This window comes from Camelina sativa, chromosome 9 (genome assembly GCF_030686135.1).
Source record: "Camelina sativa cultivar CO46 ecotype springtype chromosome 9, ASM3068613v1".
In the NCBI taxonomy this organism is placed as follows: Eukaryota; Viridiplantae; Streptophyta; class Magnoliopsida; order Brassicales; family Brassicaceae; genus Camelina; species Camelina sativa.
In genome coordinates this window covers 26,869,890-26,893,719 of record NC_141888.1, presented here as the reverse complement: position 1 = coordinate 26,893,719, position 23,830 = coordinate 26,869,890, and the positions used below count along the sequence as shown (strand labels likewise).

The 23,830-nt window shown below is 37.1% G+C and overlaps 3 protein-coding genes and 1 pseudogene across 3 annotated transcripts; all 4 read right to left on the bottom strand.

Moving 5' to 3' along the window:
- On the bottom strand, positions 1-12,897 carry LOC104789671 (uncharacterized). The gene is made up of 8 exons (XM_087465774.1): positions 11,587-12,897; positions 8,998-11,427; positions 2,025-2,097; positions 1,852-1,929; positions 1,592-1,617; positions 1,162-1,283; positions 306-904; positions 1-110 (listed from the first exon to the last, which is right to left on the bottom strand). Exons 1-8 carry the CDS (start codon positions 12,895-12,897, stop codon positions 1-3), a joined length of 4,749 nt encoding a protein of 1,582 aa, XP_087321900.1.
- A 544-nt stretch (positions 12,898-13,441) lies between these two features.
- LOC147938833 (uncharacterized) lies at positions 13,442-16,207 on the bottom strand. The gene has a single exon (XM_087467798.1). The coding sequence runs from the start codon at positions 16,039-16,041 to the stop codon at positions 13,723-13,725; it is 2,319 nt and encodes a 772-aa protein (XP_087323924.1). The 5' UTR covers positions 16,042-16,207; the 3' UTR covers positions 13,442-13,722.
- A 449-nt stretch (positions 16,208-16,656) lies between these two features.
- Positions 16,657-17,920, bottom strand: LOC104711522 (LOB domain-containing protein 38). Its single transcript, XM_010428223.2, has 2 exons — positions 17,511-17,920; positions 16,657-17,405 (listed from the first exon to the last, which is right to left on the bottom strand). Exons 1-2 carry the CDS (start codon positions 17,692-17,694, stop codon positions 16,864-16,866), a joined length of 726 nt encoding a protein of 241 aa, XP_010426525.2. The 5' UTR covers positions 17,695-17,920; the 3' UTR covers positions 16,657-16,863.
- A 3,700-nt stretch (positions 17,921-21,620) lies between these two features.
- On the bottom strand, positions 21,621-22,608 carry LOC147938832 (zinc finger protein AZF1 pseudogene; annotated as a pseudogene).
- Positions 22,609-23,830: the final 1,222 nt, after the last annotated feature.

Below are 23,830 nucleotides of genomic sequence, written 5' to 3'. Positions count from 1 at the left end.
TTAGAAATACTGAGCAACTATCTTATCCTTGATAAGTTGATCAGCTTCACTAAGAGGCTCTGGTTTGGCAAGAAGTGTGTCTAATATGCCAAGCTTCTGTAGCTTCTCTTTTTCAGCCATATCCACCCTCTTTACTTCCCACATGGTCTTGTACTCAGCGAGAGCCTTCCCCTGAGCAGTGTTCCTCTTGGCCTTTGCAGTCTTGATACCTTGAGGCCTAATCTCAAAGTCTTGTTCACTATGGGTTGACTCGGACCGTGAAGCTGGCTCGGATTGTGAAGCTGACTCGGATTGTGAAGATGCCTCGGATTGTGAAGATGCAGCAACTGATTTCCTCTTTGTTCTGACTGAAGTTGAAGGGTTGTTAATAGTGTTAAGGTTCAGCCATTTTTGCTCAAACCTTAACAAACACCAGCAATGCTCCATAGTAAACTTCGTGTTATGTTCAGCGAAATAGATGTCGTGGGCCATCTTCAGCACATCGTTCTCAGAGTGTCCACTACTGTTTAGTCTTTCCGCAGCTGCGAAAGCACCGCAGAACTTGTTGGTGCACTCATTGATCCTAAACCACCTCTGCTTACAGTTTATGTTCATCCCCTGTTCACCATTGGCTACAGCATGAGGAGTCTCTGCATAATATTTGTTAACCCTTTGCCAAAAGATTCCTCCCTTTTGTTGATTTCCAATAATAGGGTCCTTTGAAGTGTTCAGCCAAGCACTGATAAGAGCTTCATCATCAGCCGGATTCCATTTCTTCCTATCCTTCCTGACAGGTGTCTCTTGAGAAAGAGGTACATCCTGATGAGATTCTTGAGACGAGTAAGGAGGAACTTCGTAAGCACCATCTAGGTTAAGAGTATCGCCTTGACTGTTGAGAAGGTCTACATAACTAGAAGAGAACTGACTGAATGTATTGTAAGAACTCATAGGAAGAGGTAGAAGAGTTTAAGAAATGCTGAAATCCGTGATACCAAAGAGGAAGAAGCGTTTAAGATTATGCGGAAAAGAGTGTGCCAAAGAGGCGAGGAGTGTAAGTTGTTGGTGCACTAAAGATTGAAGAGGAACAGACAGCTCGGATATGAATATGATGGATAAAGAAGGAAGAGATACAATATGATGGATAAAGAAGGAAAAGATATAGAATATGAGAGATATAATGACCAAAGCTTGAAGAGAGATATAATGACCAAAGCTTGAAGAGAGATATAATGACCAAAGCTTAAGTAGATGGAGAAATCAGATATGTTGTTGGTACCATTCATAATGACCACAGCTTCAACTACCTAGTCTAATCACAATTTATGACAACTAAATATCAAGTACAAATAAATAGAGTATCCCATTTAAGACAAACAGTCATAGAATAGAGATAGACTCTCGGATTTAGTTATACAAACTTAGTTATACGCTCACCTTTATATAATAGCTATAGTTACATAAATTAACTTAGTTATACAAATAGCTATAGTTATAGTTATAGTTATAGTTATAGCTATAGTTATAGTATACAAATAGCTATACAAATAGCTATAGTTATACATAAATTAACTGATACAAATAGCTTTAGTTACATATATTTAGTTATACAAACTTTACATAAATAGCTATAGTTACATCCTGATGAGATTTTTAAGTTAAAACACAGATCACTACCAATTCAACAAACAACAAGAAATCGATTATTTACTACATAGACAACAACACTTGACAACAACAGAGATCATAAACTACACCCTGTTCTTTACTACATAGACAACAACACTTAAAGATACACATCATATTAACTAGTCTACCAAATCAATTAATGAGACCACTACCAAATCAACAAACAACAAGAAATCGATTATTTACCTTTGACTGCCTGATTGTAGCTACTTCTTCTGAGATTTCTCGTTATGGTGAGGCTTTCTTTAGGTGCCGCTGTGGATCCTCATATACAACAAACAAGTGCAATGTTAAACAATATGGTTTCACAACAACAACAAGAATACGGTTTCACAACATAAAGAATTCGGTTGCCTTACCATGTAGGGAATGAATAACGCTTGCTATCCCACCCCCAATACGACCAACGCCACGCACTTTAACCTTTGAAATCTGCATCCAAAAAAAAATTTCGTAGAATTAGAACCAAATTTAATATAGTCATTCTCTCACAAACTAAAATCAGAGAGAAACTCAAACGAAACCCTAGAACGAAACCCTAGAATGAAACCCTAAAACGAAACCCTATTTACTAAATCGAAACCCTTAATCGAACCCCTAAAATCAAAATCAAAATCCCTAAATCCAAACCCTAAATCGAAATCCCAAAACATATTAAGAAACCCTGAATCGAAATTAAAATCAGAGAGAACATATACAGCTTCATAGATAGTCAACAATTGAATCAAAACTCAGAGCCAAATCTATCGGATCAGATAAACAATTGCCTTCAAACCAAAACAAAAAAATACATCAATCTACCATCGGAAACATAGTTCAAACACAAACCTCTTTCTATTGAACCGGCATGAGGAAATAGACGGCAGATTTCCCTTTGATTCACCCAATTTTCAAGCAGATCGGCGGACGGAATCAGATCACCGTCGAGAGAGAGAAAGAGTAAAGAGAAACGGAGAGAAAAGAAATTAACTCGAGACCATGATTTTTTTGGACTCACCCAACCCATAACACAAAATAAATCAGACGCCGCCATATGTCCTCAAGGACCGACGAAAATACGTCCGTTTTGTAGATACGTATCTTCAATATTTGCTTAATTTTGATTTAAATTTTAAAAAAAATGTGACGGACCAAGCTTACATACGCCGATACAGATGCTCTAAAATCACTAAGCCAGTTATCCCGATAAACATGGCCTGAGCATTTGGACGTTGTTCAATTATTAAATTCAAAATTTCTTGGATTGAATTCAACATTGAGATACAAGTCATATAACATGGAGTCATGGACTAAACACTCAAACGGCTCCTCAGGGGATTTGATATAATGTATTTATGCCTGTGGCCGCAACCCGCAGAGTTCACACTTCATTATGTATTTGGTACTTTTCGTGTCCAATAGTATTTTAACTTTTGACTTGAAAACAAACGTATGGGTCGTGGCGGAGCTAGAAAATCTATCCACCAGGGTCATATTTTTTTTAAGCAAAAAAAAATTAACTAAAACCATAAAATTGTCACACTATCTAAAAAATATTTCGTTTTTAGGCTCACATAAAACCATAAAATTGTCACAAAGAAAGAGAAGCTGAACAGTTTTTCGTTTTTAGGCTCACGTAAGTAGACAAAAAAAAAACAGAATATTAGATGGGCTCTTAAACAATCATATATTTAATAAAATTAGTTGGGATCAATATTCCATATAAGCTTTAATCATTATTGTATTTTAAAATTTCATATGGGTCAATTATATTGTTGGCAAAATTTCACCAGGGTCAATTGTGCTATTGGATAAAGGTCAAATTTTTCTTCCAATAAGAATTCATCTAATTTTTATAATTTCATAGTAATTGTTCCGCCCCTGTGTATGGGCTGGTAAATTAATACGGTCAAATTACAAAATAATTTGCAGGTTGTTTATTGTTAAATTTTGCTTGAAGTAAAAAAATCAATTCGTTAATGTTAACACTTAATCGAAGCAGTGAATAATAATTGATCTTGGAGATAAAACATGAGATGATTTAAAATATTGAATTATCTAAAAACTGGATCCAATTATTAGTCATCATCGTTACGTTGGTTGATTGGTCCCTCAATAGAATAAATCAATTTGTTTAAATTTGTTATAGGTGGTTGGTCGTTGTTGTGGGAGAATCCAAAACAAGCTTATCTAGCTTTTGACTCCTGTAGAGCATAATAAAAAGAGATAAGAAATTGACTAGTTCATCTATTGTGTGAAGAAAATAAAAGAAGAAGCTTAAATTGTCACCAAGATCAGTGGATTTTCAGATTAATATCACAAAAGATGAAGAAGGAGAGTTGTGTCTAATCAAACAACTCTCAATGTTACAAAAGATGAAGAAGGCTCGTTGCCAATCAAGCAGCCTAAAATTTTTAAACCGCCATTTTTAAGTTTTTAAATTTAATTAGTCAGTTCATTGTTGTTTAATTATTGCACTGTGAGTTGATAATTGTGTAGCATAAACTAATTATATTGCACTGTTAGTGCAGTGACCTTAGTGAAGTGACCTTAGTACAGTGGCAGAAGGTAAGTTCATTTGTATAAGGCACTATCACACCGGGATCGAGTCTCGGCTCCGTACTATGAATTTGGCTAATGGGCTAGCTAGTGGTGATCCAATGGTTGATAAAAAAAAGTAATTATATTGCACTGTTTAGTTTTTTGTTTCATGCCCGCATGAGCGAGACATAACTGAGCTACGTAAGTTAAGCCTATTGGGCTTTATCAAAACTGTTATGCAGATTGCCAATATGATATTGGAACTTTCTGGCCCATGTTTTGAAGCCTAATTCAATTCTTTATTCATTGTTTTGGTAGTATTACTCATTCTTTTAGGAAATACAGTATTACAATTATAAAAGCATGTACAGACTACAGTAGCTAAAGAAAATAAAACATCGATTCGACAGTAACATTGGTTAAAAAAGAAACTTTTTTTTTTTTTTTCGGTAAACAAAAGAGAAACTTATTTTGCAAAAGACCCTTAACAATAGCATGAAAAAGTAGTGGAACTTGAGCTCTCGTATTTAACTGATAAGTCAGCTCACTAGCAACTAACAAACTAGATTGTCAATTGTTATTGGGTGTGGTTTATAGCGCTTTGTTTGACTGTTGTGGTTAATTTCATTAGGTGAGCAAAAATAAAATCTATATCCAACGAATTATATATTCTCTATTTCGTATATAGGAATTAGGAATGATTATGTGGTTACAACAATGTAAAAGATTTTAGTCAAAGTTGAGAAGCAATCGTAGGGGACCCAAAAGGTGAAAGAGTGGATAATATGTTCCAGTGATGAGGGAACCAGTCACGTGAAAGTCACGTGTAGGGATCCCACTTCACGTCCTTGTCGCGATCTCTCCCAAATCTTCAACACTGATCCGAGAGCCTCTCCAAAGTCTCGTTTTAACTTACAAAACTACCCTTCGCAAAAAGATTATATTATGATTCGTAAAAGATGGTTGTGAGTGACGTTGTATAACTTAATCATGATATAAAACTTGAATCAACTCGGACATTAGAATTTAGAAGCATCTATAATCTTATTTTTTAGTACTTTTTTGTTTAACTCTTTTTCTTTTCTTTATTTTTTGCTTTAATAAAAGAATATTCTTGCTTAAGTATTATTAAGTTTAAGTGTACGGCTACGGCCAACAAAATATTTGAAGGGGCAAGATGGCTCTTGGGTCCTCTCCTTACTCGAAGGATGATCACACAATACCCTTGATTTTGCCTGCTTAAGGACCACAAAATGCTGACCAAGTCTTATGATCATCTCGTTTCACAAGAAACTCAATAAAGATTGGCAAGAAACATACAATTTGAGACGCCTTGAAGTTAAACGTTACCATTTTGATGGTCCACGTCTTTTTTTCTCCACCTACATGTGCTTTTTAATTTTTACTGATCACCATTTTTGTGGAATATAGAAAGAAAGAAAAGGTTTCACAATCATGTGAGATTTATGGTTTGATTTGTCAAAACACACAATTATTTACGTTTAGGTATTCCTTAATAATATAACTATCATTTTTACGTATATAATAACTAAACTTTTTGTTCGTATACGAAAGAAAAGTTTAAGAAAACATCAAGTGGACTCACTCACACCGACTTAAGTGGAGAAGATGATGAATGCATTTGGGCCCGTTAGAAACTGCGGCTGCTCGTGGCTATTGGCATTAAACACGAATCTTTGCTAGTATATGTTTCTTTATTCTCATTTTATTTGATGATGGACTCATGTTTATCCATATATATTGTTCTACTTTATTAGCAAATCATAAATAAAGAGCATCTTTCTACTCGTATAATTAGCTCCACAAATATTGTAATTCATGATTAGACACTAATTAGAATGTAATAAACGGACGAGATTGAACGTAGGAAGATGAAATAAGCCCCCACTTTCATGTCCCAAAATTCGAGAAGATCTTTTACTTAAAATCCTCAGATCCCGGAACATCTTATAGTTTTGTATGCTAAAAAAAAAAAAAAATTGTTGACAAGAGAATAATTTTTTCAAAACTAGTTAAGGCTTTTTTGTTTTTTTTTGTCAATCAACTAGTCAAGGTTTTTATATCTTATACTTCCTCTGTTTCACAAAGAGTATCATTCTCAAGAAAATTTCTTGTTTTACAAAGAATGTCATTTTACATTTCTAATGAGTGTTTTAATGCTAAATTTTCTTTTTTACCCCTAAACTCAAAGCTATTTTCATTGAATTTTGATCATTAATTACTTAATAAATAAGGGCAAATAAATATAATTCAAATTTTTCTTAATTTGTGTGAAATGTGTCAAAATGACATTTTTTGTGAAACAGAGGGAGTAGTATAATAGTGTATTATAAAAAAAAAACTTATGAATCGGAATACTTTTTCATGCCGTCAACCATTCGAATATAGCATTCAAGATGAGTAACGCGTATCATTTTTCTTAAATTTCCATATAGTTATTGGAAAAGAAAACCAAATGGTATTTGTGCACAAGCTCGTCATAGTTGCATTGCATGTTAATATGTTATCAAGAACTTACTCAACTCGAAATTGGTCGGGTGTTTTGTTTATACTATATATATTTAGATATACTAAAAATAAATTGCTTCTTGATGATAGGTTGTTGACAAAACCATCTATATTTATTTCTTTTTTAAGAAAAGAAAGAAAGAAAGAGAGTCTGGTGGTCAGAAAAAGAAGAGAGAGTGACGTGGACCACAAGCAATTGTTTGCCCACTGGTGGCTGGTCGAAAGTATGGATCCCACTTCTTCTTCTTCGTCTTCCTTCATAAGATCTTCAAATCACTTCTTCTGTTCCAACAACCAAGTATTTATCCTCATTTTCAACGATTTTTATATTTTCCTTTTTTCGAAATAAAACTTGAAAATGTGTCAATCTTTTTGTTTTCTTTCAAAAAAAAAAAAAAAAGTCACCGTTAATGTACAATGTAGTTTTATTTTTCTATGATGATTGATGAGAATGAAACTTCTTTTCAAAAATAGTTGTAAGATTTCGAACATCTAATGGTTACATTCTGTGTACCTTTTTATCTTTCTCTAATTTTCAAATTTATATTCTAATTAAATTTCATACTTCTTTAAAATACTAACTTTATGCGGTTATAAATGTAAAAATAAATGAATAATTCCATGTTTTCACCACCCAACAAACCCTCTAGAATAACTATAGCTGACGAGTAATTTATTTAATGGTTAAAAACTTGGCACCAATTTTAATTGATGAAATGAGAATGAAAAAAAGATTACGGTAAAAATTAAACTTGGGGATAGAATTATATGCCATCTCCCTTAATCTTTTTTGCCTCTAGCAACCACCATTTAGTTTTAAGTCATTTATGTTTAACGAATTATTCGATGAACTTTTCTAATATACATATGTAGAATTCAAACAAAATTAACAAATGATCGGCATCATACAATGAAACCACAATTGTAATGTCGGAAAATCATAGAATTTGTCGTCGTTTTAGTTAAGTTTTTTTTTTTTTTTTGTTAAGAGGCATAAAAGGGTTGTCATCCTTTTATATGGCTTAGTGCCACTGTCATCCTTAAAGATTGCTGCTTGCCAAGCGATCCAATTTTACAGGATGCCTTCGAAGGGACAATGTAATACAGCAGAATCGAACTTAGGTTAGGGAGGTCAATTAAAAGCTAATTAACCAATTTTGCCAAAGAATCATATTGAATATGTTAACTAACTAATGATTCGAACCGGTGACCTCAAACAACACTTACTCGACTAAGTACCAAATGTGCTATAAGACTTCTCAGGAAAATCATAGAATTTGTCGTCGTTTTAGTTAAGTTTTTTTTTTTTTTTTTTTGTTAAAAAGGGTGATATTCTTTACAAACCCGCTATTGCGGGGAATCGAACCAGGATGCTTTCACCGCCTGTCAAAGTATCAGTAAGGGTGTGTAGCCAATAGGCCACACGATCGTCGTTTTAGTTAAGTTCACTCTTACGTTAATTTTTTAAATCATTATAATATATTAATATGATAATAAGCAAACATGTTATAGGTTTATTTCATTGTTTCTACGCCATCATCCAGAGTCCACAGATCAACTAATACCTTGATATTAGGTTTAAATTTTTAATTAAATCAAACATTATGCAAAGAAGATTAAAAAAATAAAGGAAAAAAGAGTACTTTTGAAGATTCGACAACGGAGTGATAAAAACGGCTCTTTGCGTCGTCCAAAAGCCGCCTCTCCCAAAAGCTTTTCCCTTTATCACCCCAAACTTTTTGGTTCAATCCAACTACATACATACATGCATTATATATTGCATACATACATATTTACGTGTATATATATATATATTATGTAAAACACCTTGTTTAATCTTTTAGGGCATGATTACTGGAGGTTGCTCATTGTGTTGCTTTTATTAAACAAATAATTAAAAGAGGAGAGAGAAGAGAAAATCAAAAGAAACGTTACTTGGTGGAGTACTTTGAAACTGTTGCTTGCTTGAAACCGTTGCTTGCTTGAAACTGACACATGTCATTCATTTATTCGTATACATACTTTAAATAAATAAATAAAAAAATGTGTAATAAAAATATTTTTTTTTGTTTTCTGAGAATCGATTAACCGTTCCTCCACTAAAAATGGTCTGTAAGAGTCTTTTGTATTCGTTCGGAGAATGTAATGTATGGTAGACTAATTTTTTTTTTTTTTTGTCAACAAAAGATTAGCTCAAACGAGCCAATTTGGTGGAAAATTGTTTACATACAAAACATGATGCGGAGAGGTACGCGCTTGGCGTGCCAGAGAGTCCGCACTTACATTTGCGTTTCTAGAAATAAAAGATAGGGAGAAAGTCGAGAATTCTGTCCTGTCTACCTTGATGTCGTCTAGGTACGCCGAGAAAGCTGGCCAGTCCGAAGGAGAAGACACCATCTTCACCAAGTCTGAACAGTCTGTGTAGAACGCCACATCTCTGAAGTCATGTCTGATCATACACCGCATTGTCCAAATGAAAGCTTCTACTTCAGCATGCAAGGGAGAGAGACTTCGTCGAAAATTAGTAGCTCCTTTTATCAGCGTTGGGTCCTGGACCGATGAACAAACCCATCCTGCACCAGCAAGCGGGTCACTCGGTTTCCAAGATCCATCTACGAAACAGCGATACCCCGTAAAAGATGTTGGAAGATTTACGGCGGGCCTCCTCTGACCGGGCTCTGGTGCGTTTACGGCTGAGGTCAAAACCATAATATCACCCTCCACCTGCGCCTGTTGCCATGTCATAGCCTCACCTTCCGCGACCAAAACAATTTCCTTGGGCCGCTCGTCAATATTTTCATAGACCCGTGCATTCCGAGCTTTCCAAATATACCACATAAGCCAGGGAAACGTTGAAACCTGAGATGCTGGATTATTTTGACCCAAAAAATGATCAACATTTGCAAACACGGACTCCGTGGGGAAAGAGTTCGGCCCCACCGGTACATGTGCTAGAGCCCAAACCTGGCGAGCTGGAGGACAAACAAAAATGGCATGATTTATTGTTTCCTCCTCAGCACCACACCGGACACATCCCGGATCGCACGCAATGCCCCGCCGTGCCAAATTCGCCGCCACCGGGATACACCCTGATAAGACTTGCCACATAAAATGTTGAATTTTTGGTGAACAAGGAACCCTCCAAACACTAGCCAGTAGGGAAGTAATCTCTGGACCACATCCAGAAGCCTGAAAAGTCCGAGGAACTTCCTGACGGGCCAAGTGATAACCAGACTTCACCGTATACTTTCCCGTTTTTGTAAAATGCCAACCGAACTGGTCAGCATTTTGAATGCTACGTAAAGGTATCGCCCTTATCAATTCAACATCCGTCGGATCGAAAAGCTCATTGAGCAAGTCCAAACGCCAAGTATTTGTTCGACGATCAATTAATTGAGTCACGGTTAGATTGGGGTCCATATGCGGGCCCGTGCATAAAGCTGGTCTCGGGAATTGAGCTGGTATCCAGGGGTCATTCCATACTGAGATGGATTCCCCGGTGCCAACCCTTTTAATAAGTCCTTTGTATACCAGAGAGCGAGCGGAACAAATACTCCTCCACCCATACGAAGGAGAATAAGACCGAATTGGATCCAGGGGGTGAGTATTCCTATAGTACCTACTTTTAAAAACCCTAGCAAAGAGTGAGTCCGGAACCTCAATCAGTCGCCATAATTGTTTTGCCAACAGAGCCGAGTTAAAATCGTCTATGTTCCTGAATCCTAGCCCTCCCAACTGCTTACTAACACATAATTTGTCCCAAGCAAGCCAATGCATGCCTCCCGTCTGACCATTAGAGCTCCACCAAAAGTTAGCCACTGCACTCGTGAGTTTGGATGTAATTGTCTTCGGTAATCGAAAACAAGACATCACAAACGTTGGAACAGCAGTCGCCACCGATTTTATCATCACCTCCCTTCCCCTTTTTGAAAGCAGTTTTGCTGTCCAACCATTCGTCCTACTCTGCATCCTATCCCGGACAAAGGCGAAAACCTTCGTTTTAGCCCCACCCAAACTCTCCGGTAAACCGAGATATGAGCCCATGCCACCCAAATTTGTAATCCCAAGGACCCCCTGCATCTCTGCTTTTGTAACCTCATCAACCTTGTGACCAAACTGTAATGAAGATTTTGCAAAATTTATTTGCTGTCCCGAAACCGATTCGTACTGTTTTAAGATATCCAAAATAACCTTACATTGATCCTTATCAACTTTGCAGAAAAATAGACTATCATCTGCGAACAACAAGTGCGTTATTGGCGGGCATTTATTCGCTACTTTTATCCCTGTAATAAGTTTATCCATCTCCGCTTTCCGGATATTAGCTACTAAAACTTCCGTGCATAAAATAAATAAATAAGGAGATAAAGGATCTCCCTGGCGTAAACCCCTCTCCGGGACTATCAATCCATTTGGTTGGCCATTCAAAAGAACTCTGTACTCAACCGAAGTGACACAGAACATAATCCAAGAAATCCATGTTTCCGCAAACCCCATTTTCCGAAGGATCTCCTCAACAAAAGCCCACTCAACCCTATCATATGCCTTACTCATATCGGTTTTAATCGCCATAAATTTCCCTTTACAAGACGGGTTTGTACGTAACCCGTGAAACATCTCCTGAGCAATCAGTATATTATCTGAAATCAGCCGTCCGGGGACAAAGGCCGATTGAGTCTCAGAGATAAGGCCCGGTAAAACCCTCTTCAAACGCTGGCACAATATTTTTGAAATAATCTTATATCCCACATTACATAAACTAATAGGACGTAAATCTGCCATCCGAGTTGGCTTTGCGACCTTAGGAATTAGGCAAATATGTGTTCTGTTTAAACTCTTATCAAAAGTACCCTCCTCAAAAAACCTAGTTACCAAAGACACAAGATCCGTTTTGACGACCCTCCATGCTTTTTTGAAGAACAGAGCTGTCATCCCGTCAGGGCCAGGGGCTTTATCCGGATACATCATAAATAAAGCTGCCTTAACCTCAGCCTCTGTGACCGGGCCCGTTAACATCCCATTATCGTCATCCGTAATAACCGTTTTTACCTCCCGTAATGCTTCGTCAAAGTTTACCGGGTTGATGGATGTAAACAAATCCTCAAAGTATGAAACCGCAGTGTTGCAAATATCCGCATCTTCCGTAGACCAAACATTATTTTTGTCAAAAAGACCTGTGATCCGGTTACGGGCCCGCCTCTGCTTCGTTTGGGCATGAAAATACTTTGAATTTTTATCTCCCACCCGCATCCACTTACTCCGGCTCTTTTGATACCAGTAAACCTCTTCATCTCTATAAGCCTCGCGTAAGCGACTATGTAAATCCGTGATGACAGATGGAGGAGTGGAATCATCCGCCTGAGCCATATCCAACTGCCGTTTAAGATCCTCAATTGTATCCCTACCAAAAGGGACTTGTGTCTTGCGCCATCGAGAAATCGCCTTTCGACAATTCACAATTTTTCCCACGAAGTTAAAAGAACCCTCTGCTCGGTCCCCGTCCCAACCCGAAGAAATCGCCTCCATCAAACCCTCCTTACTAACCCAGCGACGGTCAAACATGAAATTCCTTCGCCCCCGCGGCCTTTTCGCTCCAATGTTAACCACAAGGGGCTTGTGATCAGATGCGATCATAGGCAAATATTCTGTAACCGTGTCAGGAAAAAGTTCATGCCAATCCTCATTCCCTAAAGCCCTATCCAACCAACATCGTATTGGTTTTTTATCGCGCCAACCCCTCCAGGACAACAAATCCCCTAGATAAGGAAACTCCAAAAAACCACAATCCCGTATCATTCCATTGAAAGAAAGGAACGTAGCTGAATGGCGAAGCTTTCCTCCTCGTTTTTCATGGTTCCCCGTCAATTCATTGAAATCACCAACAATAAACCAGGGAGAGGACCGAGTGGAACCAATCTTTACTAAATGTTCCCAAACCAAATCGCGGTTTTTAGGGACAGGGTCCCCATAAACAAATGTTAAGTGGATTATGCGTCCTTTAAAAACCGCTTCAACGTCAATTAATCTATTAGACTCAAATAACACTGTGACCTGGAAATCATCTTTGTTATAAAAAAGAGCCAACCCACCACTACAACCAATCGGGTCAATAGTTGTTAAATTCTTATAGCCAAAGTGACCAATAAATTTTTCCAAATGAACTGAAGACTGTTTTGTTTCCATGAGAAATAAAAAATCTGGCCGGTGCTTTGTCCATAAATCTCTGAGATTTCCAATTGTAGCTTTGTTGCCCAAACCTTGGCAATTCCAACTAACAATATTCATTTAAAAAATATATATGATTATCCGGTGATGAGTAACCACCTACGCCAACCTCCTCGAACCCTTGAGAAGTTAAACGGAAAATTATCCCAAAAACAAATCCAATACACAGCATAAAATATGAGAGACCCAATTCCAAAGAGCTGATAATTAACCCAAACACAGCATAAGTGAAGAATCGAATATGAGAGACCACCGCAAAGCCAAGACCAGAAAGAAGGCCCATAAAAACTCCTAGCCCAAAAGAAGGGAACAACCATAGTCCCACACCAACGAAAAACCAAACAATATATAAGGACAATAAACAGTGAAATAGCAAGCATAAATTTGCAAGCAGCATCATGGAGAGGGAAGAATAAATTTGCAACCTGCGTACAAATGGCCAGTACTGATTCAAATCCGAGAGACCAAATAAGTAAAACAAACAAGAGCCAACACCGTACAGTGAAAAGGAAGGGTGACAAAGTTTTATTAATTCTGATACAAAGAGGATCCATTGAGCAAAAACAAAACAGGGACATTCTAACCCCAAACACGGGAAGGAAATCGAAAAAACAACATCGATCATACGGATCAACTGTTGACAACTTATTCCATACCAAAAACTTGAAAAAAGCGGGAAAAACAAAGAAGACCAAACCGAAGCCTGATCCCAAAAGAAAAACCAGGACCGAGTCAGGAAGATAGCAACCTCACCTCCTTGCCAACCCTTACGCACTACACCCATCAATTAGCTGAAGAGCCTGGAGGCTTTCCTCCCTGGTGAGAACCGGCTCGCCCCTGCAGTCCAACACCCTTGGTGGCCACCTTCTTACGTGGTGAAGTTAAGGAAAGCATATTCATCTTCTTAAGGCTAACCCCCGGTAGAACACCCTTACCCTTAGCCAGCTTGGGCCGAGGAGGTTGAACCATGTCCCCAACTTCCTCACCGTGTGACTTATCCTCAGAGGAGCCCTCTGCAGCCTCGCTAAGCATCCCAGCTGAATCTTGATCAGAGCCAGCCACCACAATGTTTCCCTCCTCTGCAGAATGCACCACCTCATTCGATAATAGTGCATCCTCTTCATGAGACACCTCAGACACACCACCATTCTCTTCCAGAATCGTGTTCATAACACCCTGGGGCTGGTTGTCCCTAATAGAGAACTCGTGATCCAAGAACTCACCTAAAGCATCCGAGAACAAAACCTCCTGCTGCGACAGCTCCATAGAACCCGAACCCATGGTACTTGCTTCCCCAGAAGCGGGAAACAAATTCTTACACACTCTCTGAGTAGTACCTTGCACAGTGACAGGCTCCTCATCAACCAGCGGACCCTCCGGAGCCACAACAACCTCCACATTGGATCCCAAGAAGGCATCAAGCATCTTCTGCTCATTATCAGAGAAGTGGAGTCCCACCTCACTGGAGTTTAGCAGATTTAGTCCATCTCCCGAGACTGCAACCTGAGAACTTGAGACAGGAGCAGAAACCAAAGGCGTGTTTCTATCTTGCCTCACTGACCTCTCTCCAGAATTAAAATCCTTTCTACCCTTCCTTGCCTTGTTTCCAAATCCCTGCTTGTACCGATGATTAACAGGGTGAGATCCTGCACCACGACCATATCCTGCAAGAGAGGCTTGGTGAGACCCCCCTGAACTATCTCCATTGGAGCCTGAAGCATTCCCAGGGTTTCCCCCATTGACCATGGCCCCCTTGTAACTCTGAAGCTTGTCATCTTGCCGAGGCTCTAACCTATCTTCCAGCTTCTGCTTCCCATTACCACCCAAGAGTGGGCACCGTGAAACATCATGACAAAGACTATTGCACCTTCGACAGTATCCATATAAACGCTCATACCGTAAGGACACAGTCATCTCCTCCCCACTATGAAATTCGACCGAGGCATCAAACACCAGAGGCTTGAAACCATCCAAAACAACCCTAACCCTACCATTGTCGAGATCCACCTCCTCTACCTCGCCCAAATCAGAACCTATACTACGGAAGGTCTCATCTGCCCAAAAGTGTAAGGGAACTCCCATCACACGAATCCAGAATTTGAGACTAGAAGGGTACCGTGAATCCACCACTGGCTCCCATCGGACCAAAGAAAGCATCCAATGATCAAAATGATACGGCTCTAACTTCAGGACCTCGTGAATATCCTCTTCTTGATCAAAGTCAAACTGAAAACGACCCAGACCTAGATCAGCACCAACCACCCTCTCCTCAAGCTTCCAAATCCGCGGGAGCATAAACAATAGCGCCTTCATATCCTGCATTGCGGGATTCATGCATCTGCCAATTAAGGTCTTAGCATAACCCTCAATCAACGCAGAGTTGTCAAACTGTGGAACCCTGATCTTAAGCTTCCCCTCGGACCCCGAACAGCTACCATTCATAGCCGCTTTCAACAACCCACTCTGAGACATGACTTCCAAGGAAAGAGCAAGAAACACGAGCCCACCGGAACCAAAAAGACAAAACACTCGGGAACACCCAACAGAAACCCACTGATACTTTGAAAAGGAATTGAGAGAAAGCGATAGAGGATGAAGGATATCCACAGGACTGGAGACCAATTTATAATGAGCCTCAGAAGACCTAAACAAACCATCAGTAACTGCTACAAACCCAAGAGGAGAAGAAAACGCAATTCCACAATAAAAACAGCCTTGATATCCAGATACGCGAACCCGAAACCAATCCACTGAGCCGCCCAAAAAGGAAACTGAGAATCCCGCAGATGTTGCCCGCAGATCCCAGAAGACCAGACTCCTAAATCCCTGAAATAAAGCCCAATCACTCCAATCAAACCGAAACAAAGGCGAGAAGACGTAGTCATAACCACCGCGTAGAAGAAACCCATGGAAAAAGATTTTGAGATCGAATATTTTCCCCATTATCCCTACACATGATGCCAACGAGAAATCTGGAAAAAATCGAGAACAAACCAGAGAAAGAATCCCGAAAACCGTCTCTCTCTTTCCCAGATCTGAAAGATTTTGAATTAGACAACCGGGAAAAAACCACAAGGATCTCAAGCCAAGATCCACCCTCATTAAAACCAGATCGAAACCAAAACAGATCCAATACAGAAATCAAATCAGAGACCAGGGAATCCAAACACCATAGCTGCGTATGGTAGACTAATCTTTAATAATTTTATTTCATATAAAAAGATATACGTTAAAGACAAACCATTGAGATAGTTGTAGATGTCTTAATTAGGATAATCACAAAAGGACCATCGTTATATATATACGTTTTATAAACGAAAGTATCAAACGGTTTGAATAACAAATGTATTATCTAAAGACAATAAACCTGGAGATAATTAATGCTTATGCATTTAGGGGGGAGTAATCAAGATGATTATCAAAAAAATACTATCAAGTTGTGTTAACATGTTGGTCCTTAAAGAATCGAAGTATGTTGGGGTATGAAGACTTGGCCGGTGCTTTGTTGGATTGTGGAAGATGCATGTTGACTTCAATCCGTGATTGTTTTTATTATCACTATTGTTCAATCTATATCGGTAAAAACAAACATTATAATAGCTAGTAGTAATTATTATTTATCGTACATATTATCATAATTATCTTCTAATTTCAAATTCAATGGGAAATGATGATTATTGTGAACATTTTTAAAATAAACAGTACACCACCGACGAATTATCATCATTCTCTCAATTAATTAAGATTACTTTTTAGTTAATTTCCTCATAATTTTAAAAGTGAGAAAATAAATCACTTAATTTGCCGTTGTTGGTTGCCACATTTCCCAAAAATATTAATCCAAAAAAGGGCACCAGGAAAACAAAAAGTTACTCGAAAATTACATTTTTAACCTCCAATATTCCCAAAAAAAAACGACGTCGTTCAAGCGAAAAGGTTGAGCAACTTCGCCGTTTCTCTTCCGCCGCGTACGTACCGATCACCTCCGCTGTTGTCTCGGAACGAAACCGTCGTAACGGAATCCTCTGAGTACATCGACGGCGTATCCTCTTTGAACGGCGCCGTTTTAATCGGAAAAGTAGGGATCAGAGAGAGATCGAGCTCCGACGAAGGTTGTTCCGACGTTAATCGTCTCCGTTTCGGCGGAGAAGCAGTCGATCTGGTTCTAGAGCTCGAGAATCGGCAGTGATGGTATATATTCCGGTCGCCGGAATCGTCTTTTCGTAGATTCAGCATTTCCGTACAGATCTCCGAAGCTTCGTCGGAAGTGGGAGACGGGAACCCGGCGAATCCGCCGCCGGAGCCGTTGAGAAGCTCCGGTATGGGTTTCAAAGAACCGCCACGTAGCACCGTCTCAACCGCCGCTTGACAGATATTCCAGTTCCCCGTCCATAACAACCCGACGGCTCCGTTCACCGGATTCACAGTTCTTCCACAAGCTTCGTACAGCAAAGACTGGAACAAAGCTGTTAAAAAGTCCAAAACACCCTTAGGATTAATAAAAACGTCGTCGTTTGTGGAATAAAAGGTGAAGAGAGAGAGAGAGAGAGAGAGGGTTTGGTTTTAAGTACCAGGGCATTGAGGTTCGGGTACGGCGGAGATGAAAGACATGAGACCAGCACGGCCGAAGAACTTAGCGACGAAGACGGTAGCGTGGCCTTGAGCTTCTGGTGACTCGATCCATTGGATACATGGACGGAGGATGCAATTCTCACTGCAACCTTTTCGAAGAACTCGACAACCATTGCAACTCATCGTAGTAACTTTTAATGTTGGTTTGGGTTTTTCTTTGCTGTAATCTTGGAGATTCAAGAAGATGATTTATTTTTTTTGCTTTTGGTACAAGAAAAAGATATTTGCTGTAAGAGAGGAAGAGAGAGAGTGGGACAAGGGTTTTAATGTTTGGGAGAAGAAGGAAGAGTATGTTAATATATATAGACAGAGAGCGAGTAAGAGAGAGATAGATTGATACTTGAGTAAAGGAATGGGTCATGCTTTTGGGATTTTATTTTATCTTAATTGGATAATCAAGTTTAAACAACCCTACAAAATAGAATGATTAGTGCAAAAAAAAAAAAAACTGATTATTTTGTATTGTTAAATTACAATAGCTTTGATCAATAACCATGTAGGTGTACCATTAATAAATTACTACTTACAAAAATGTTATGTTCATTTCTTTTTTTACCGTATTTTGGTATCGTTTACTTTTCCTTGTACTAACTAAAAATCTTGTGTACCGACTCATTATTTTGCATAAGAAACTTATGTTATATACTTCAAGAATATGAACCCTTTTTTTCTTGTTTTGTACTTTTGTTATGGTAGGTTAATTGAGATTTTGCCCAAAGAAAAAAAAAAGTTAATTATGAAAGTTAGATATAAAAAGAAAAAAGAAATGGTGTGTGTGTGGTTGTTGACTAGTTGGTGATGAGGAGAGAGAGAGGAGATTCCAAGGTGATGGGTGCGAACGGCTCCGTGTCTCCGCGAATAGTTGTGCCTCCTCAACCATTGGTTCTTTTCTACTTTTATATTTTATTTCTTTCTTCTATTCATTTTATAAAATTTCTATAAATGGGTTGCGTCATGCATGAACGATCTCGATTATTTGATATGCAATTCTCAATTCTATCTGATCCAGTGTTTATTTGTTTGTTGACATTTGTTTTTGGATTTCACAAGTTTTCATTTAGTAATATATCTTTCTCAACCAAAAAATGTAGTGTGATTAACATGCATTGGGCTAATGACCCCTCAAGAGTCGTATCTCCAACTAAAAATCAGTAATAAGTTTGCGTTTTTTGTAAAGAAAAACATCTACTCGTGAAACCTAAATTTGCCTATCTTAAAATATTCCCAATGATACGATTTCAAATATGGATCATCATGCAGTACGTATACTTTGTATACAATATATATAGAATATAGTGATGAAACCAATAAGATTGTGTTTTTGTTTAGGGTTAAGTCTAATCTTGACCCTTCAACGAAACAAATCCGCTATATGACCCTTAAATCGACCTTAAGGGTTCTGATAATTTAATATGAAAAAATGTTTTAGAAGAAAGATAGAGGCGTTGCTGACTCACGTGTGTAGCAAAATCAAAACACTTTTTCTCCTTACATTTAGTAACAAAATCAAATGTGATGAACGAAAGATCTACAACATATATATATATATATATATATATTAATAAATCAAAAATGTCTTCTCTTCTACATACTTTCCAATAGTAATGCGGTAAACGGCGCCGTTCATTGCTTACGTGGTGTCCTTTACCTACACTCCAATTAGGCATATTTCCACTGAATGAATGCAGCCATCTCTATATAATTCTTTATTCACCCAATTACTTCACTCCATTAGTACTAATTACTAAATAAAGAACGCAGAAGTATTCGTTGAACTTAATTATGGGTTCTTAAGGTTTATTTGCTTAGACATTTTCAGCACACTTAAACGCCACAAAGTTGGTCGACAAAATGTTCGAAACAGACGCTTAGACGCTACCTCGACTAGTCAACTATTGGTTTTATTGTGTTTTACTTCATAACTAAAAACTATTTACAGCAATTATTCTATTTTGAATCCTATAATACATGTTTATTACAAATTTTGATTTGTTCCCTTTGTTCTACAAATATAGTTCCTGGAGACTTGAAGTTATTCCTAACAAATATTGTTTTTAATTAGCTTTATTTTGTAATGAAAGCGAAAAAATGCATGACAAACTATTTTTACAGTTCAATACACTTATTGAGATGTTGTTTGATAGAGAAGAAATGGATGAAAGAGAGGTTCCACAAATGGCATTTATTGAGTGCTCCAACATTTCCTCTTTGATTGTCAAAGTTTTACGATGAGTTCTACTTTTTCAATTTTTTCTTCGACATCTCCATCGAGTTCTGATTTCAATATAATTGGGCTATATATATATATATATTCTCAGCTATAAGAGAGGACACACTATCACTATGGGCTATATTACACTTTTATTATGGTCCAAAGACTCCAAACAATGAGTCTTTGGTACATTAACACCATTTCAACGGGACCTTGGATATCATTGGAACGTTGGAGTGCTTTAGGCCTTTAACATTCTTGTAAGGCCTTACTAAATTTCAAATTACAATATGCCCAAATTTGTGAAATTTCAAGTTTTTAACAATATGAACACAGTCGTGAAAAAACATGGGAAAACGACCAAAGTTTATACTAATTATTTGCACATGTTTATATAAGATGTAAGGTGTACGACATAGTTTTCCTTTGATTTTCTAGTGCGCTATTATGTTTTTTTTTTGCCTTCATTATTTTCGAAATATCATTTTCCTTTTTAGTCTTTTCCAAGCCAAAACCTAAGCTAGATTAATTTTAATAGTTATAATTTTTTATGTTTAATTTAACCAATCTTATGTACACCGATACACTATGATTTTAGAGAATTTGATTTTAGAGAATTTGATGGGATTTAGAAAATTTAGAATTTTGATAGATTTTAGGGAAGTTCATATGATTTTCTGTAAAATTCTTTCAAATCCCACCTAAAACTATGAGATTTGGATTTCTGTATTTTTAACTAAACAAATCCTCTAAAATCCTCTAGAATCCTAAAAATTATTAAAATCCTAATCCACAAAACTGTTTTGAATAACAGTGGATTTTAAAGTAGATTTTTAAATCATCAGTTCAATAACAAATGATTTTAATGGATTTTAAAGTAAATTTTTAAATCATCAGTTCAATAACAGTGGATTTTAATAGACTTTTTAAAATCCATGATTGAATAACATAGAATTTGTTTTTAAATCATCAGTTCAATAACAGTGAATTTTAATAGACTTTTTAAAATCCATGATTGAATAACATAGAATTTGTAAATTTCACACAAATCACTTAAAATGTCAAGTTGAATACACCCCTCCCCCCCCGCCCCTTATATTTTAGAAAACATCTTATAAAAATCAATTTTTGGTGTCACAGAAAATATTTGTCTGTATATAGTGGCATTTAATTTAGTGAATACCCAATATCCACATTTTTTTTGGGGATGCATAACTACTCTTTTTCTTAGAAGACACATAAAGAACTGGGATCGATTTGGACGTGTAAGATATTTTTTCTTATCGGAACAAATTATAAATCCTAAAAGACTCGTAAAACTCGTGAAAACGAAATAATACAGATCTATAGAAAAATAATTTAAGCGTGGAGGGAAGTGTGTGTGCCAACCAATCAAAAGATAATAGTAATCAAAGACGACAAGACACTTAAGGATTAGCTTCGTTAGGTACTACTAACCGATCTATCACTACTCACAATAATTAATACTAACATAACCCAATATTAATACTATTTTCTGCTAATCAAATTACGTTTCAAAATAGAAAATTTTATTATTTAAATATTAAAAATGTTTAGTCGAATAGTTAAATCCTTAGGAACAGATCACTTCAAGCTGGGGAGTGACAGATTCACAGAAGTGTGTTTCCTTTGCTTGCGGAAGTAGTAAATGAAAAATTCAACAAATAAAAAAAAATCAATAGGAAATTTCCAAGAAATAGTAGCTTTTATTATTATTCTCTCTTATCAAAACAAAATTAAGAATAAATCCAAATATTTCCCTGTTTTTTTTTTCTTTTTTTTTTTTTACTTTCTATAAACAAAAACCAACAACGAATAAACATTTGAAGATTTTATCTTTTCGTATACGTAAAATAGAAATTTAAAATAATCCAATAGTCCACTCCAATCGTTTTCATTACACAAGACTCAGCTAATGATCGATCACTAGCTAGCTAAGCCCGATCGGTAAAAATTATAATAATAATAATAATAATCACAACACCGACTTTGTAACTTCGTCGTCGGAGAGTTGACTTTTCCCATCGCTAACTTGATCAGCCGGTAAGTTCAGGTCAAACCCGTGGCTAGGCATGTTACTGTTACTACCACCACCACCATCGTAGTGACACCGTTTGTGACCACCCAATGCTTGACCAGACGGAAACGACTTAAAACATATAGAGCAGTTATGAGTCTTCCCACTTTGACCAACCAAACCGTTACTAGTAATATTTGCGTTATTAGTAACGGAGCCGTTGGTGTTATTATTACCGTCGTCGTTATTATTATTACTAACCGGTTTCCGATGACTGGTTTTGTGTCCACCTAACGCTTGGTAAGACGGGAAAGATTTGCCACAGACTGAGCACTTGTAATCTTTTTGATGATCGGACGGTGGAGAAGAAGGAGAGTGATGATCGGACGGTAGAGAGTGATGATCGGAGGAGCCACGAGCGAGCATGAGGAGGCAAAGAGCGAGATACTCTTCTTCGGAAGGAGGGTTGGATTGATCTGTGCGGTGTCGTTTCGTGCGTTTTCTTTTGGTCCATGATTCAAGATTCTCGGGCTCGGTTTGGTCGAGGCAGCGGAGGAAAGGAGGAGGAGGAGGAGCGTTGGTGGTGGTGGTGGAGGTGGGAGAATTGAGAGTGTCGAGAGCCATATGGTGTGATCTTTTTCTTTGATCAAAAATGATGATTGAGAGAGATGATTATAAAAAAAAAAAGATGGAGAGAGTGAAGTGAGCTGGTGAGGGAGTGAGATGAGATGTGAGCACGTCTTTGTTTTAATTTTTGGGTGATTAAGAGTGGGAACGTGGGCTCTAAGTGATCAAGTGGTGCTTCTTCTCTTATTTCTCCATACCATTAATATCTCATCCTACTATTTCATCTTTATTAATTTTCATATATATTTTATTTTATTTTATATATAGAGAGATAAAATTGAACTAAATCCATTCCAATATATGTAAAGAAAAAGACAAAAAAAAAAAAAAATGGGACTTCAAGTTTATGTTGGGGTTAATTTTATCAGTTATGTTGGTGTAATTAAACCGGTTAATTATGATGATGAGAGAGATACTCAAGTTCATATATATAGTACATATGTTACTAATTAAATTTTATAATTCTTTATTTTGCTTTCGAGCTGTTCTACTCTCAACACTAACATATATGATGAATATATGATCATCAATATTATTTTGGATTGATCTTTTGATAAAACTAGGAAAATATTATAAAATAAAATATACATCAAAGTCTGGAAAAAACTATCTTTTCAGTGGCCACCGGCTTTACTTACTAATAATGCGTAATCTAAGAATGCCTATTTTAAAAATTATGTGCTGTGGGGAAAAAAAAATCATGTAAACTATATATATGTTATTAGAAGAGTCTAACATCAAACTTTATTGAAAAGCCGAAAAAAGTAACACATTCACAAAGATGGAAAACTAAAGTACTTATCAAAGTTGTGCCAATTTTGTCGATAGGTAGCAGTCCAAATCATGAGCTGATCAGCTTAATTCAATTTCTTCTTCTTCTTCTTCCTTTTTTTAATTGGCAAGGATTTATTATCCGAATTGTCAATTTTAAAAACACTTTATTCAAACTAAACATCTATCCACACACATACTACTTTTTACAATAATATAACTATTATTGTAAAAAAATGATTGTAAAAAAATAACAGTAACTTATAGATTTTGTAGTTTTAAGTCACAAAATTGACTTTTTTGAGAGGATAAATTTATCATACTATTAGAAGGTATAAACTAAAAACAGGAAAGCATAAACATGCGACAGGTGTTAGATGGGAGTTTTTGAGTTTGCCCATATCTTCGGAGTTAGTTTAAAGGTTAGGCCAGGTTAGCGAATCTTTTCACCTGTGATGTGTGGCGTTGGGTCGTTGACGAGCTGTCAATTTTTCATTGGTTGGACGAAGGTTAGATTCTTTGGTTGGGGGACACGTGGTTAGTTGTGTATGGTGGAACTGGTACGATTTGGTGGAGACTTAAAATAGACGGTACGAGACACTTTCTTAAGG